An 18,056-nucleotide genomic window follows, 5' to 3' on the forward strand; every position below is an offset into this window, starting at 1 on the left:
GGATCACATCGGGCTCAAATGGGGGGCAGAGCAGAGCCCCCTCTGTCTGACACAAGCAAAGGAGGAGGACGATGGAATGAAGGTCCAGGTGTGTGCGTTTGTGTGCGTTTCAGTGTGCGACTCAACCCCTCCATTTTTCTTTCTGTCTCTGTCAAAAACACATTAGGCTGAATTATATTTAGTCTGGGTATAACACAGCTATAATAACTTGTTTGACATATATTAATAAATACAAATAAATGAATTAATCACATTGGTCGTGGCTGTCCATATAGAGTTCATACAGAGGGGGGTGACCTTTGACCTTTGTATCTCAACCAATGAGGAATGCAGCGGAAGGAAATTAGAAAATTTGATTTGCATCTCTCACTAGAACAATTTCTCCCACAGCATGCAACAGAAAAACAGCTTGATAACAAACATCTGCTGTACAATATCCAAAAGAAATCTTACACATAGAACAGCAAACAATATAGTCCTTCAATCCAGATGGCAAGTTTATCAGACTGTGCATGTCTTCAGTGTTGTGACTTCGGTTTTAAGGTGAAAACAGTGCTTACAATTAATCCACAATACTTAAAGTCGAGACAAGAGGAATTGACAGTGCATACAACACTTTACATGATTGCACTGATGGTGCAAATGGTACCACTGGCACCGCAAACCAATTGTGTTTCACATTTATGAGGACCCCTTTTGTAATACTTTAAAAGAAAAACAGCCCATATTAAGCATGTGGTTTAAACTGAATCAGAAATTTGTATTTTAACCATGTGCATCATCGAAATAAACAGTAAAGAGTGTGAAATCATTGCACCATTGAAAACGTTTGTCCAGTAGCAGCAAATATAAGCAGAATATCCAATAAACTTGAGGAGCTTTTTACACTGCACCAAAATCCTCTAACCTGATGAGCTGCTGCCCCCTGCTGTAACACTGCCATCATGGAAATAATAAATCCTCCCTACATGACTTTAAAAATCCAAACTCGTACCACTTTGAAGCTAAAAAAAACTGAAAACCTCTTAGTTATTGCACAGATTTTGTGGATCCGTAAATCAAGATTTTTAATAAAAATGGATACTGCAGGACTCTGCATGTGTCAGACATGCTGCGCTGGTAATCATGCTTCTGTATGATTACAGCAATCAAGAGAGTAAAGATGTTATTTCAGATAATGGCACTCCTGGAGTTGGTACTCCATATCGTCATATAAATAATACACCTTGTAAGTTCCTGGCTGAATGCTGAAAACATGCTCCTGGACTTTACCTGTTGTTCTTGTTGTGGACAATTTGAACACTTGCCTGGATGGGATCTTTTGTATTAGACTCCATAGGTTTCAATTATTAATGTAAATATCTGAGAAAAGAAACAATACAATAATAACATGATATATTTATGAGTGAAAATTGTTTATTACATAAAAATGTGGTAAAGACAATAGATAAATTAGCAATAAATTACAAAAATAGTACATTTCATTTGTTTTTTCTTTCCATGCATGATACGTCCACACATTGTATTGTTTGAGAGGTTGTGTATAAGCTGTGTTTTATAGGTATCCTGGTGCTCCGCTAGGCTGAAAGAGTAATTGTGGATAAATCTGGCTAAAAATGCTCTAATTAATGCAATATTCATTAATATGTTAAAATATTGTTTGTGAGGAAAAAAAACCTCATCCAGTTTGACATTTTTGCTCATACATTTGCACACATATACACAGACACTCTCCTGTCCTCTCTTTCACACACACACACACACACACACACACACACACACACACACACACACACACACACACACACACACACACAGGCACATTCAAATAACGTCAATAGCTCTTCAAAACTTAAGTCTGTTAGTACATTCAAAAAGTGATGCAACTCCTCAAAATAAGGGTGCTTCACTAATTCTGTCACCCATCACAGCGTTAGTGATTTTAGTTAGTTATTATTAGTTTATTAGTAGGTTAGTTTGTTAGTTTGCAGAGAGCTAATAAAAGCTCTTCGGTTAATTTAACTTCAGGAAATGTTAGTAGCTTCTTTGTAAAGACTTGTGTTGAGCACGTCACTGACGCAGTTAGAGCTACGGGACTTTAGTGGGACTGCCCGCTGCTAAAAAAGTACATACTCATGGCACCAGAAGATGTTTTGGATAAAGGCTTCCATGTAATATCAATTAATAAACATCCCTAGTACCACAAGGCATGCTTGGATTTAATTAAAAATTAACAAAGAGACGGAATAATTGGATTTCAGACATCACAATAGAAATTCAGTCAGAAAGAACAGAGATGTTAGTAAGAGCAACAGGTGGACCTTTACAGCCTCACCACGGTTAGTATCAACACCATAATAAGTTAGTAGTGGAGGTTTGCTTGGCTTGTGTCTTGACAACAAGCCAGGCACTCACCTGCGAAGGTTGACCACACAGTGCACAGGCAGAGACAGAAAGAAGATGTCTCTGAAGATGTGAATTTAGGGAATATCATTTGGAACCAGATCATAATCGGTTTTTGTGAGGATTCTTCCAAAGTATGTGGTCAACCCAGTTTGGTATCAGCAGCTGTTTCTGCTCCTCTTTTCATCTAGTGGTTAATAAACATTTTCCTTCCCAAGTCCTGAAACCCTTCTTGACTTGCTCACTTTAACCGTTTTCATTGATTTTCTCCTTTAACAATCAAATCCAAAGTTGGTCTTTTCTAGAAGAAGGATTGCAGGATCATGAGAGAGGAGTGTGTGCATCAGACTGCGGGCATAAAGCAGAGGGTTAGTCAGTGGGTTAGAAAGAACAAGGCCAGCCATCAGCATTCAGAGTACAGGTTAGTAATCATCCGACTGTTAGCAGACATTAGTATTGTTAGATATTAGTGAGATACTGTTAGTAGAATCCAGACCTGGGTAAAAAGCTATTTGCACATAATTATTAGCATTTGCTGTAATTTGCTTAAGTATCAGATGGTGGGGCTGTAGGCACCATGACAGTTTAATTAATGCCAGCAGGCATCATTTAGAAAACTACACACCATTAATTTACAGCGACATTCTTGTGATTATCTAAATCACAGGAATCCCCACCTAACTGGTACTTCAGTGAGGTTGAAACAAATGCTAAGAATCACTTGTAAATATTTTTTTATCCGTTCTCTGGTACGTCCAGTGGCTAAAAAATGAGCTTCAGGCATTTTTTAAACATTGCAGTTGTAAGAAAATCACTGAAAAGCAGCTTGTAGCTTCACAACCATTACAAATGTCTGTTTGATCAGACAGACATGATACACATGCACACATATAGGAACAAACACGCACACAAATAGAGCACATGCACACAAACACATGCACTCACGCAGACACACACGCGCCCACCCGCTACAGCTAAAACACACAGTACGCTACATTAAAAGAATAATTGGTAACACATCCAAATGAAGAGTTTTCAAGACAAACAAAGAACATACTGTGTGAATTACACATTGTCTAAATGTGAGAAAACTAGTCATTCTCACTCTCTTAAGCAGATTTATTTTAACTCTGCAGGATTAAAATATCAGAGCTTTCCAGTTCTGGATCTGGCATAGATACTTGCAAGCTTTGGTGAGAAGTTAACACACAGGACAGCCTCATTACAGACACACCACTTCTAGTGAATTTAAAATGGGTGACCAAAGTGTTAAACAGAGTAACCACGGTAACAGAGAGAGGAGGGCACTGCACACAGCAGCTGAAATAAACAGGCGTGAGAGGTGTTCGATGGCTGCAGTGTTAGTGTTCTTGATCAGCCAAAAAATATAAGAGCGTGGGTGGATGAAGCTGTATTAGTATTACTCACAGCCAGGAGAATACACACATTTTAGGGAGACAGGAAAGAACACTGCAGTAAATTATTTTGGATACAAATAGCTGAAATAAGCTTCCTGCTAAATCTGATCACCTGACACTGACTGCAAAGCTGTGGTTGTATTTTTAACTATTCAAAGCCATTTTCACAGATGCACAAAAGCAGAAGAAGTCGTCTCATTGGGGAAACACTTGAACACGGGTCGTCTCCTTCTGAAGGTACGGGACAGCAGTAATGGCACCGTGCATCCATCACTGCAGGAGAAATGATATGACAGATGTTACAGTATCACAGTGAACACATTCCTGTTCCTGGCCTCTTTTACATGATATGTTTTTAAAAGACATATTTTTGTCTTGGTCTAACAAACATTTTTTTCCCCAGGATAATCCCGCCTAATGTTGAATAATGAATGTGAAAAGCTGATTATGCTAATCTGATTTGGTCATGGTCTCCACTTTCAGGTTGGTTTATCTCCTCTCTTAACCATAATCCTGGAAAGGATAGCATACAGAGGAAAATATGGCAGCGATTTAACACATAACTAATCTCCCATGTTCTATCTGTTCCCTATTTATCTGCACTTTCAGCCAGCACAGAGGCTTAGCACACATACACAGGGACACATCCTGCATGTGGGCAAAAGCAAGATAGGGAAATTGGCTCTGCAGTTTATATTCATGTGGACCTCTATAACAAGTCACAGTGTGGTGTGTAAAGTGAATATGAGGGAAATAAAAGTCACCGTGGCGTAAATCTACTGATCCTGTAGCAGTCTGTGAGGCAGCACGGTAGAGGGTTGATGGGGAGATGCCGCTGGTGGCGTCCGGTGCGAGCCCCGATCTGCTTTTCCATCAGTGGAACTGGAGAGGAACACACAACACAAGCAGCAGAAAAGTGGGACGCGACCCAACTGTCCACCCAAGACACCCTCAGGGATTACTTGTTTCTCCTTACTGCTTTTTTTATTTAGACACAAATGAGGCTGAAATACACCCACTGTTAAATATATACGTCACTGGAGATGGGAGTCATTGATATCAGTTATCTGTATTCAAATAAATTTTCCATCTGGCATTGTGTGCCAGTGAAAAATGAACCTCCCTCATGATTTTAATAAAAGTAATCCGGCCTGTACACATAACCTGTCCTGCTGTTGGTTCCCGTTTGGATCCTCCCAGGGTTCTCACTAGTGACTTGACAGCAGCTCTGCAGATGAATCCAGTGCAAAGTCCATGCAGCATTGGGTTACCTACAAAATAAAAGCATACTGAATAAAGCTCTTTTACAGCTGATCATAAATGTAGTAGTAATGTTACAGGTTTACTAGGTTTTTGTGTTTAATGGCCCACTTCACCTAAAATGTTAATAAATACATACAATCAGAACTTAAGACCATAGCTAAGGCTTGAGTTGAATTTGTTTGATATTTCTGGCCAAGCAGTGAAAACACAGCGGCTGCAGCTTATGTTACTGGATACTGTCTATCTGGAGATAAAAAAAAAAATGCAGGCCTTACTGTATATAATATACAGCAAGATTAAGATTCTAATCTGGCATGTGTCCACCAGAAACAGCTTTTCTACAGATAAGCCTATTTTAATATTCATAAATCCTGCAAGGATGTCAGATTGAGACAAGAGACTAGGCCCTCCTCTGCAGTCAATGTATGTGTAATCTAAAACATCTAATCTAAAACAATTCAACCGGTTTGTTCGGAGAAATAAAAGGCTGAATGTAAAAGAAGTATATGAACTGTATAGTGTATTTTGTTCCTACCAGCGATCTCCAGGTTCCACATGCAGATCCACCTGTCCCGCAGCATCAAACGGTGCGAAAGGATCACATCTTCCTCTTCTTCCTCTTCTTCGTTTCCTTCTTTTCCCCCATGCTGAGGGTAAGCTGCAAATACACACCGTGTGTGTGTGTGTGTGTGCAGTTGGAGGTTTTATCTGCCTGCAGTAAAAGGCTGGTTCCCCCCTTAAACTAACGCTACGCACTAACACGAACCGCGGCGGAGCGTCGTCTATATGGCTGCCGAGCTGAGACAAGCAGATGTGGGAGTGCCAACAACAGCTGCGCACTGACGAGAGTCCAGTCCGGGAAAAAACAGGATAAAGTGGAGACGGAAGCCGCGGGACAAAGGAAATGGATGGGAGGTATTAAAGAGAACAGCGACGTCTTTGACTAAGCCGGACTGCACAGACCTGAATTAATCAGGGGTCTCGGTCTCCAGCTGCTGCCACAGGTTTATGGTCTTTTGTATGCGCGCCCTTCATCCACCATCTGTGTTTCCTGGGCAACCGAGGACTGCCTGCAGGCACCACCAGCTAACACACAGCAACCACTTCAAACCACAAAAAACCCACACACTACAGTATTCTGCTATAATTTGACTTAAAGGGACACACTGGGACATTACTAATGGTTGGTATGAATGTTCATTATTATCTGATTTCTCCACGTTCACAAGCATAAAGACACTTATTCTCTTTTTCTGCTTCTCATTTATTTTAGTAGCTCAAGAGTAGAATGACAAGAGTCAATATGCAGCTCTGCTGTGATGATAAGATGCTGCTTTACATTAATATCAGTGACAAACAGCTTATTTTAAACTTTTTCTAATGGTTTCATTGTGACTCTTTTATAGTGATTCCTGTGATGTTTCTGTAATTGTGGAATTTTGTAGAGTTGTTTTTTTTTTGTAGTGTTTTAAAATGTGAAACAGCTAAATAATAAAGTATGATGGTAATAATAATAAATATGTTACTTACTAATGAAAAATATTTGCTTTTGCTGAGGACTTTAAAAGACATGGAATATGCACACAGCTTTTAATGAGGCTGTAATTCTCATGTGAAAACTGAAATGGATGACATTCTTATTTGAGATCTTTTCCACTTGTTGGGAGAAACATTTTGGCCTGAGGCTGCGTTGAAGGAGAGGCTTATCAAAGGGATTTCTTTTCTGGTGAGTCTCACATTGTTCAGAGATTTGGGTGGTACACTTTTGGGCCTTAGGGTGGTGCTAGAGGAAGGGGCAACTACAGTGACAAACTGATATTTTGTGTAGGGATGGGACTCCCAGAGTAAATGGCACAATAATATTATCATATGCTGAACTTAAAAATAAAGAAACAAGATACAGACGATTCCACCACAATGGTGTCTGCAGTTCTCAGCGAGGCTTTGTCACATGTGATTTCATTTTCTCTGCACATCCACATGAATATTATCCACACATAAAAGTAACTACTACTTCTGTAGGTAAGATAAAATGAACAGTAACTAGTAGTGCAGGGTATACGCAAGAGTATACCAACTTATTTTTCAGTCAGCATTGTGTATACCTACTTCTAAATCCCTCTGATGTGCACAGAGTGGATGGAGTAAGGGACACTTCACTTAAAATGCATCATTATGTAGTTTGCTCACCCGTGTATGTGGTCAGTATTGATTGCAAATTCTGCACCTCTGTTAATTTCATACTGATCCTTATTCCCTGAAGTAACGCAGCAGAAGTTAAGCAGCAGTGTGTAAATACTACTGGTCTATTTTTGGGATAACTGAATATGCAAGAGTAGTCTTACAAGTTACTGTTTATATCACAGGGTGTTTATCCTTTGCTGGACAGGCAGCTTAAAAAAATTTGAGGGGGGCTTACATTAAGAGTGTATCCACTTCTCCAGGCACCACTACACCATTATGTGTGTCTGTCTTCATCTCCAACCTCTATCAGTTTCTGATTCTGTCTCATGTTTTAGCTTGGATCTTCATTTTACCCTTTTCTATTCCCCCTATTTCCTCATCTCCTCCCTGTGTGAGTTTGTCATCCTCTGTCTATCCTGCCTTTTTTTTTCTAAAGCAGGACATATCAGCATGTTTGTCCTTCCTTTTCATTGAGATATTAAGCAAAAATTACAGAATTAGGGAAAAAACTACAAGGAAGAAACAAAGTCACTCTACTCATGCAATGTGTTTGTTTTTTGTTTGTTTGTTTAGCTTCTAAATTAAAAAAAAATGTTATGTCTATCCAATATGTCTGCCTTATGAAAACCCCATCCAGCTGGGGGCGACAGCGTGCGCGCTCGCACAAATTTGACCTTCCTGGGCTGCCTTACAACAGACAGTCGCAAGACCCGCGGTGGCTCAAGCGGACAACTAGTTTTCGGTGAGACAGCTGTGCTGCAGCAATATATTTAGGTTTATGCATCAGTCGGGTCCTGCAGGGCTCTCAGGCCTGTGCCGAGTCACCGACCATCTTTACCTGAGTAACGGCAGAGCGGCTAATGACCCCTCCCAGCTGACTCGGGGCCAGATAACCTGCATCGTGAACGTTACTGAGACCAAAAGCAGCTGCCCTCCTCCTCCCGGGGTGGAGGAGTACATCCACATCCCCGTCTCTGACTCCCCGGTGTCTCCTCTCCGGGATCACTTCGACCAGGTTGCAGATAAAGTCCAGCACACGGCAGAGCGCGGTGGCCGCACGCTGGTGCACTGCAACGCCGGGGTGAGCCGCTCCGCCGCCCTGTGCATGGCCTACCTGCTGAAGCACCGCGGTGTGACTCTCCTGGAGGCCCACGGGTGGGTGAAGACCTGTCGACCCATGGTGAGGCCCAATAACGGCTTCTGGGAGCAGCTCATCGGCTATGAGATGGAGCTTCGGGGGTGCAACTCTGTCCGAATGGTTCCCTCCTCCATGGGACAGATACCAGACATTTATGAGGAGGAGGCCAAGAATATGATGCCACTGTGAGGAAGTCACTGCACTGCTTTAAAGGGATGTATGGGCATTTACTGTGTGACATACAGTGATAACATGCTGCAGGCTTCATGTGCTTCTACTCCACACACACTTTATCTCAGCTATAATGTCTGGTTTCAGATAAAGGTTTACACCTACATAAAAATAACATCAGTCTATGAAATACAATGCATTGTGAAACATTAAACCAGTGGTTACTAACCTTTTTTATAGCTTGTGGCCCCTTAGAAAAACAGCAGTGTCACATTTCTGTGGCTCCTATGAGTTCAGTTATTTCTGTTCTAGGTATCTCAGATGGTTTCAAAGAGGTACAGTTATACAGTATTTCACAATAAAGCACAGAGCAGAGCAAAGTTTTTATAATAAATGCGTATTTATTCTTCTTTCCAGCCTTAATCATCTCACAACAAGGGATGGGATGATATGATATCGCGATAAACACTTTTTAAAATAATAATTGTGACTTGGAAAAAGCTGTCTAGCTCGCTAATGCACAGTCCTATATTGATTTCGAATTTCCACAAGCTTGAGCCCAATCTTTACAGTCATTCCAAAATCCTAAGCCCATCACCGTGGCTAAAGGCTGAGCTGGTCCACAGCATCCCCCACCAATACTATTCCAAACCGAACAACAGGGAGGTGAGGTGTCCTAAAATGAAGGACAATGTGATTCCAGTATGTGTAAGTGGCACTTTAAGAGTTTAAAAGTATATTTTGATATCTATAAATGTTATATCTAATAAGCCATGTTTGCCATTTGTCTGCATAATGAGAACTTTTACTTTTATATATTTTGGGTTCATTCTGCTGATACTACTTTGTAGAATTGTGAATGCAGGACTTTTTGGTACTTTAAATAATCTGAGTATATTACCTCTACCAGTGGTTATAAGCTTGTATATGACGGGCCCTGAATCACTACAGTAGCTGTAACAGTGAAAGCAGTCAATCCAACATGTTTGAGGCTAGAAAGTAGAAAAAGCTTTTATTTTAGAATCTGAACTCAATTGGTTTAGTACACACACACATTTGTGCGATCACACATTTTAAGGACAGCAGGATGCTTATAACATGAAATAAATATCTGATAGTTATTTAGCTATAAAAACATACTAATTCCATGCTGATGTCACTCCTTACATTTTTTAACTAATTCTTTTGCTTATGTCACTCGTGAAAAGAACAATGTGTTGTAAACTAGTTTGCCTATAAAAAGCTGACTTATCTTTGCAGATTTCACAATAAAAATAAATATTTGAACATAATTTGGACTTTGATTTTACCAAGAAACAATTGGGTTACATTTCTTTTCCTTTTTACTTCCCATATATTATGACCACCACCCAGTAGAAATGAAGTGTTAACTCAGAAAAAATAAAAATAAAAATCACACATTGAATCACAGTAATATCGTTCACAATTTGGCACAAAGTCTGTCATCTCTGAACAGAAACACACACACACACACACGTCTAGTCTACGGTAAGATTAGTGGTCAACCTATCCCCCGCAAAACATTTTTTCCCATAGTGCAGTCCCAACAGTTAAAACAAATGCAGCTGTTGGCCAATGTCCTCTTACATAACCGTTTCCTTCCAGACCAGTTTCAATACAGAGCCACAAGTTAGAAACGTTCAACTGAAAGTGGAATAGTGTAATCAGCCACAGAGGTGTGGGACAGACAGACAGACAGTAACCAGGCTGACAGTTTGGTAAGATGGATTGCCTGGATACATAAAGAGGCATTTACATGAGCTCCCAACACCCTGACAGCCGTTGTTCAGTTGTATTTCAAACCAGTTCAACATTTTGGGGAATATACTCGGTCCTCTTCTTGCCAAGAGTTAGATGAGAAGATTGATACCACTCTTATGTCTCTACACCAAATAGGAGGCTACTTTTCATCTTCAATGCTCCCAATCAAAGTACAGTCCAACACAACCTGCAACATGTAATTTTTATGCTTTTTAAATGAGCTTTAAAGGCGCCGGACAGATTTTGTTACTTTTGGAGAGAGCCGAGCTAGCCGTTTCCTCATTTCCAGTCATTATGCCTGGCTACGCTAACCAGCAGCTATCTGTAGCTTCAATGTTATATTAACCAGAGAGATATGAGGGTGATATTGATCTTCTCATCTGACTCTGAGCAAGAAACTGATCATATTTCTTCATCTGCTCAGCCTTTAAGACGATGTGCTAACATCTCATTGGAAAAGTATAGGTTGCCATTACATTCATCTGGCCAACACTATATGGTCATGAACGCAAATCCCATTCATTTCGCAGGTTTTTGATGTCTTGCACAGTGGTACAATGACAATAAAGTTTTCTTGAATCTTGAACACTTTAGTACATCTGAATGGACTTGTGATATATATTATCTAACATACATTTACCTGAAAGAAATGGTACACAGCCAGTATTTTACAAAGATTCAGATGGCTTATTTTAGGTGCACAGTGCAATCACTAATGTACTGTACAAACAAGACTGGAACCCAAACAGCTAATATTTATATCTGCTACTGAAATATCCTGAGTCTGAACCTTGGACAGGTCGAATTACAAGATTGCTTTAAAAGTTGAATAACGACACAAGTGCAAAAAACAGCATGCTTATTTTACCTTCACTGCATTTCACTAATCCCCCTCAATAAGGCAACAGTGTCATCTGCATAGTCATACAATAAGCATCTAAAAAGGTACATGATAGAAAAATGTCACAAGGGGAAATCAATGCAGAGGACACCAGGAAAATATCTAACGCCGGTTATCCACTCGCCCACTTCTCACACAACCCCCAGTGTTTTACTTCAGATCACATCTGAAAGAAAATGGGAGACAAATTCACAACTTACAACATAATTGATTAAAACTACTTTTTAATTTTAAGACATGCGTTTCAACAACTTACATGTTGTTCCAGCTTTTGGTATTCTGTGGATTTAGGTCGGCGCGAGGATCTGGATTTCTTTCCTTCCAAAAGAAAGGCAATTATCTGAGGAAAAAAGGGAAAGATATATTAACATTTTCAACTGATTCAGATTAGTATGAAGCCTGATGTGCCACACAATACTGGACAATACGGTTGAACTGCTTTAACTAATTTAATAACTATAATAACTGGACCTTTATGGAAAATAATGTGTTTTCCTGCCCGAGAGTCATTTGAGGCCATTTATACCACTCTCATATTGGTACAGTAAAGAGAAAACAGGTAGCCTAGCTCTGTAAAAAAAAAATATATATATTCCATTGCATGTAGTGGAAACCTGACTGAATATAAAACAAAAAGGTCTAGCTCAGTAATATCTGGGTTTCTATAAAATTCCATTGACATCTTTATTTGGTGCAACAAGAATGCACAGACTACATTTGCAACTCAAATGTGGGTCAGTGGAAACCCCAAGAATGCTTTCACGGACGTCTCAGTGAAACCTAAAGGCCATGTACCTTGCGCTTGTTGTGGTAAGTGATGTAGAGCACTGCCACCAGCACAGCTGTAGAGACAAGGTAGGCAAAGAAATGACTGCTCTCCGCCTCATCTTTTATACCGGCTGAGTCATACGGATTTCTCTCTCCTGTTGCTCCATGTCCTGGCTCCTTGTTTTTGTCCTTCTCTCCTTCTCCCTCTCCGTCAGTGGTGTCCTTTCCTGGCTCCTTGTTTTTGTCCTTCTCTCCTTCTCCCTCTCCGTCAGTGGTGTCCTTTCCTGGCTCCTTGTTTTTGTCGTCCTCTCCTTCTCCCTCTCCGTCAGTGGTGTCCTTTCCTGGCTCCTTGTTTTTGTCGTCCTCTCCTTCTCCCTCTCCGTCAGTGGTGTCCTTTCCTGGCTCCTTGTTTTTGACGTCCTCTCCTTCTCCCTCTCCGTCAGTGGTGTCCTTTCCTGGCTCCTTGTTTTTGACGTCCTCTCCTTCTCCCTCTCCGTCAGTGGTGTCCTTTCCTGGCTCCTTGTTTTTGACGTCCTCTCCTTCTCCCTCTCCGTCAGTGGTGTCCTTTCCTGGCTCCTTGTTTTTGTCGTCCTCTCCTTCTCCTTTTCCTCCAATGGGGTCTCCTCCTGGCTTTCCTCCGTTGGGGTCTCCTCCTGGCTTTCCTCCGTTGGGGTCATCTCCTGGCTTTCCTCCGTTGGGGTCTCCTCCTGGCTTTCCTCCGTTGGGGTCTCCTCCTGGCTTTCCTCCGTTGGGGTCTCCTCCTGGCTTTCCTCCGTTGGGGTCTCCTCCTGGCTTTCCTCCGTTGGGGTCTCCTCCTGGCTTTCCTCCGTTGGGGTCTCCTCCTGGCTTTCCTCCGTTGGGGTCTCCTCCTGGCTTTCCTCCGTTGGGGTCTCCTCCTGGCTTTCCTCCAGTGGGGTCTTTCTCGGAGTCATTTTGCCTGTCTTTGTTCCCTCCTGACACTGCAGGTTTCTCCTCAGGTCCTTTGTCCGGCACTTCTTTGCTGGCTTCCGGTGAGTTTGAAGGCTTCTGTTCACTGGTTCCCCCATTGTCAGTGTGCTGCTCCTGTTTCCCAACGTTAACATTTTGAACTGCTTGTGGTGCACTGTCCACACCGTCCATTACATGCTTGTGGTTCTTGTTCGTGGACTGATCTGGTCCTTTGTCTCCTGACTTTTCATCATTCGTTTTCACTGTTGGTTCACTTGCTGCTTTTTTAGGGATATTATGCTCTCCTGTTTTGGATCCTGCATTGTCATCGCCATTTGGTTGATTTGGTTGATTTGGTTTGGCTTGCTCATCAGGGACTGCCTGAGGTTTTGTTGCTGGAGCCCCTGTAAATAATTTAAAAACTTTTAACTAGCAGAACACAGGGCACGGTGACAATAACAGAACAACTGAATATAATGCTGTCTAATAATAAATGCCATGAATGCTGCCATTGTGAGTTCTGCACTGCTGACCTAGATACACAAGTTAGGTTTTCCTCATTACTATTCCTTCTTTGTTTCCACTGCAAACTTTGGAATATTAGTTTTGCACTACTTGTCTGTTCTGTCCCATCGTGTTAGCAATGTCCTCTGTCTTATTCTTTTCAGTTTCCCCATCTTGAATTAAATTAGCCGAGATGATTTGATTAGATTATTAGATTATAAAATGTAAAAAGCATAGCATAAAGGCCATAACATTAAGGTCGAGGAAGCAACCTCCACACACTGAAATGCAAAAATGAGTTTGGTTTACAGGCTGAAAAAGAACAAATGACAATACAATTACCTGTAATTCCTATTATTTCATAGAAATTAGGTGTTTCCTAAAAACGAAGAGTGATGTACCTTATCTTGGAATCTTTAGTCACGATAATGGGAAATTTATGTTATTATAAGTTATCCCGATAATTAAATTACAGTCAATAAATTATCGGTCAATATACTTTACTTAAAAAAAAAAAAAAAAAAAAAAAAACATATGAAGACTTAACAATAGTTACTATAACGGAGCTGTAGAATATTAAATCATCATATTTGCTGACTACAACTCAGCCTTCGTTACCATCAGGTGTGTAAAAACTACAGGTTATAAACAAAAATACGAAAGTATCTCTTATCTCTAGGTTAGCAGCTGAAATCGTACAATCCATATCATGCGTCCCTAATTTTGAGAACATCTTGTTTTTTGAATTTTATGTAGTCAAATTTCTGTGAATACCAGATATTAGAGCAGTTTGTTGTTTTTTGTTGGGCAGAAGTGTGGGATTGTTTTTTAAAAAAATGACATACACATAGCTGCCACTTTCTACAAAGCTTATCATTTTATTTGTGCTTCTTTTATTCAATTATTTGTATGCCTTTAGTGGACAGCAACAATAGAGAGGCAAGAGAGAAAGGAAATGACACGTAACAAAAGGTCCCAGTTGTCAACATAAAGTTAACATTATAAGCTTCCTAAATGTAATGAACTTATAGCAGAGCTGCTGTACTGGATTGCATTGGATTGTACAGGTTTATATAATTAAGCAGCTGCTGAGAATGTCCCAGGTGTACCCATGTGACTGATTACTATTAGATTAATACACCTGCTTATCAAGGCTGGCTTAAAGACCAGGCAAAGCAAGGAACGGCCACGTGGGCCCAGATGGTCTTGGTAATCTGACATTTTAAAATCTGTTAGGGAAGGAACCAATTATAACAATTAAGGCGCTTCCTGTGTGTCAAAGTCTAGTTTTAAAAGCTGTATTGTTTTTGTTTATATTGTGCTCTAAACTAAACTAAAACTGTCTTAGCTCAAATTGTTACAACCAAATTGACTAATTTTAAAAAAAACAGTGGGATAATTTCAAAATAAGAGTGCGGTGAGTCTGGGCGTTTAATTAAGATGCTATATATAGACTGTTGTGTACACTGCACTTATGGGGAACCTGGAGGCGGAAGAGTTCATGATGGAAAGCAGCGTGTGGGATGGGACTGTGGTGTCAATAGTTCTAGGTCCCAGGATTTTCTCATGTTTAACAAGGGAGATGGCCCAATGGGAGCACCCTAGTGATGGAAATACTGTTTCCTTAAGTAAAACGGTATATAAGCTATAGTTTAGAGATTATGAGAGAAAGGAGAGAAAAAGGCGCAAGTGCAATGCCTAAAACCATGTCATAATGTCTAACTTGCGTTATGAATCAGTGCCATTATATTGAAGGAGCCTTGTAGTTGTATCAACATCTGTAGTCAGCACTCAACAACTGACAAATAAAGCACAATTCAATAATATTCCAACAATGTTTATCGTCAGTTTTCACATTGAACTGGAGAGATTATAAATAATAAGTACTCTAATAATAAATAAATGCATTAATGAGCCTTGGCTGCTCGTGACCCTGTCCCCGGTTCACCGCTTTTCCTTCCTCTGGCTATTTTTGATAGGTACTGGCCTCTGCAGACCGGGAACACCCCACAATAGCTGCAGTTTTGGAGATGGTCTGACCCAGTCGTCTAGCCATCACAATTTGGCCCTTGTTTTTCCTGTTTCTAACACACTGTCTTTGAGGACAAAATGTTCACTTGCTGTCTAATATATCCCACCCACTGACAGGAGCCATGATAACCAGATAATCAGTGTTATTCACTTCACCTGTCAGTGCTCATAATGTTTTAGCTGATAAGTGTAAAATACAGAGCAGGAGCTTTTAAACAAGGGCTTGGTTTTAGAAAACTTAAATAAAAAGTCTAGCTTGTTTTCCCTTTTTCTTATTTTATGTTAACCCCCTTCATGCCGATAAATATTGTTACTACTCGGCTACTTCAGTATATATAAGACACTATAATTTTGACATTAAGTTGTTATATATATATATATTAAGTTTGCCCAAGGAAAGTTTCCTTAACTTTCCTCTTTTAAGAGCGAATAACTTTCCTCGTACTCCGACTGTTGTCTCTCCGCTGTGTGTATCTCACTCACAGGCTAGAGCCGCAGTGTTTATCTGAATGCACAGTTGACTGGACTCCCTGGACTCTTTTCCCCCTATTAGTGACCTCTGGACGGAGAGAGGGGATGACAGGTTAACAATGGGGGATTTAGTTTGGTCATTCTGCTAACAAGGGGGTTCAAATTACCTACTGCCTCTTAATCGCAAGAAGCTGCAATATTTTAATAAAAAGTAAAGTGTGTCAAAACAGCATCATAATGAACAGACAGTAGATATTCCCTGGCCTACAAATCGTGTTCACAACAAATGTCTCATCATCACAATTTTTTTTTTTTTTTTTAAATGAATCTTAAAATTGTGACACACAATTATCATTCCCACTAATCTGTATATTCACAGGTCTGTCTAGCCTATATTTTTCTACTGAATTACTGCTGGATATATATATACACACATTTGTCCTGTGCATTTATTTATTTGTACACCATGCTACTATACCTCCTGCTGTAACCTGTGCAATATTCTATATCACTCACATCTGTATAAAAAGCTGTATAAACTCTAATTCTATTTTTAATTATATCTTGTATTTTTTTTATTTTGTTAATTAATGTGTATTTATTTGTTGTTTATCTGCTGTGTTTTATCTGGAGCTGCTGTAATGTGGGACTTTCCCCAGTGTGCGATCAATAAAGTCTATCTTATCTTAACTGTGAATTATTTCGCAATATATGTCAATATAAAAGCTAAATTATACATATACATATATATATTTCTTTTTTTAAAACATAATGTGGAGCCCTAAATAAAGTAGCATCAGTTTCTGTCTTTTTGTTTGTTTGTTTGTTTGTTTTGCTATACGTATTTCTCATTTTGTGACAAATAAATTGCTCAACTTAACCTATTTGCAGTCAATAATTACTTATTTCTTTTTCACAAAACGTATTTAAATAAAAAAAAATTAAAAAACACCTGTTTCGGTTCCTTTAAACAGCAGGTACATGTGGCTATAAATATATATATATATATATATATATATATATATATATATATATATATATATATATATTAAAATGTAAAATACCGGACACTGTGAAACAGAGAAGTTCTTCTCTTCGTTAAAACATGTGATATTTTGCCATATATTTCTATAAATATAGAAATATATATATATATATATGCACCATCTTAATTGGCTAAACAGGATTATGGAGGAGACAGACAGGTCTGATGGAGGAATAACGTAACGTAGCAAACCGAGACCAGACTCACCTCGGACCATACGGCCGCACAGAACCGCCGCCAGCAGCAGCAGCACCGCCGTCCTCATTGTGTCCGACCAGAAACACAAAGCGACACTGTTTCAATCGGTCTCTGCTTCGGACTCAAGCCGGAATCCGCGTTGACAAATGCGGGAAGACAGGTTGGAGGTTTTGACGCGTTTGACAAGTCTGATCCTGCTTCCGTGTACAAATCGAGCCTGCTTCTTCTTTGTCGTCCTTATAGGGGTTTTTTGGCGGTGTGGATCCGGACGCTGCTGCCCCCCGCAGGACGAAAACGTGCAGCTGCCGCCATCTAAAATACTTGGAAAATGACAAGACTCCTAGGTCTGATAATCTCTTATATTTATATTAGTTATTATTTATATTGTGCATGTACAGTTTAGTTTTTTAGTCAAAAGCTGCTCAAAATATGTTGCGCACCATTTTATTGCACATAGTGTATATATTTTTTTCATTATAGTCGTATATTTTCTATTATATTTTATAATATTCTTATTTTGTGATTCTTTATTGTACTTCTGTACTTTTTGCTCTACATTCCCCTGTGCTGCTGTGTCTAATTAGAATTTCTCCTACAGGGGATCTTATCTTATTTTATCTTGTCTTATGATATCTTATATAAACTTTTCCTTTCTTTCCTTCCTTTTATATTAGTTACATTACAGGAAAGCATGCTTGATAGTTTAAGGACATATCCTACATTTCTTTGACAGCTCTGATAAGTTGGTTTTTTTTATGATTTTACATTAAAAAGACGTTATGATCAACAAAATACATTTCGTCGAAAACTAATCCAGTGATGGCATTGGAAGGGCCCGACCTGTATTTTGTA

The 18,056-nt window shown here is 39.7% G+C and overlaps 2 protein-coding genes and 1 long non-coding RNA gene across 6 annotated transcripts; 1 reads left to right on the forward strand and 2 right to left on the reverse strand.

Moving 5' to 3' along the window:
• Nucleotides 1-1,398: 1,398 nt before the first annotated feature.
• Nucleotides 1,399-6,239, reverse strand: LOC127375655 (uncharacterized). The gene is made up of 3 exons (XR_007887390.1): nucleotides 5,620-6,239; nucleotides 4,586-5,092; nucleotides 1,399-4,094 (listed from the first exon to the last, which is right to left on the reverse strand). It is a non-coding gene; the product is annotated as an uncharacterized LOC127375655 (long non-coding RNA).
• A 1,717-nt stretch (nucleotides 6,240-7,956) lies between these two features.
• zgc:153044 (uncharacterized protein LOC751678 homolog) lies at nucleotides 7,957-9,869 on the forward strand. The gene has a single exon (XM_051421751.1). The coding sequence runs from the start codon at nucleotides 8,047-8,049 to the stop codon at nucleotides 8,593-8,595; it is 549 nt and encodes a 182-aa protein (XP_051277711.1). The 5' UTR covers nucleotides 7,957-8,046; the 3' UTR covers nucleotides 8,596-9,869.
• tgoln2 (trans-golgi network protein 2) lies at nucleotides 9,563-17,426 on the reverse strand. Of its 4 annotated transcripts, none has more exons than XM_051421733.1 (5): nucleotides 17,214-17,426; nucleotides 12,560-13,359; nucleotides 12,056-12,274; nucleotides 11,517-11,600; nucleotides 9,563-11,426 (listed from the first exon to the last, which is right to left on the reverse strand). In XM_051421733.1, the coding sequence occupies exons 1-5, from the start codon at nucleotides 17,269-17,271 to the stop codon at nucleotides 11,421-11,423; spliced, it is 1,167 nt and encodes a 388-aa protein (XP_051277693.1). In that variant the 5' UTR covers nucleotides 17,272-17,426; the 3' UTR covers nucleotides 9,563-11,420. The 4 variants fall into 4 exon arrangements, with proteins under 4 accessions (XP_051277693.1, XP_051277692.1, XP_051277691.1 ...); XM_051421732.1 differs by having other exon boundaries at nucleotides 12,503-13,359; XM_051421731.1 differs by having other exon boundaries at nucleotides 12,446-13,359.
• Nucleotides 17,427-18,056: the final 630 nt, after the last annotated feature.

The sequence above is a fragment of the Dicentrarchus labrax genome, unplaced genomic scaffold, assembly GCF_905237075.1.
Source record: "Dicentrarchus labrax unplaced genomic scaffold, dlabrax2021, whole genome shotgun sequence".
Lineage (NCBI taxonomy): Eukaryota > Metazoa > Chordata > Actinopteri > Moronidae > Dicentrarchus > Dicentrarchus labrax.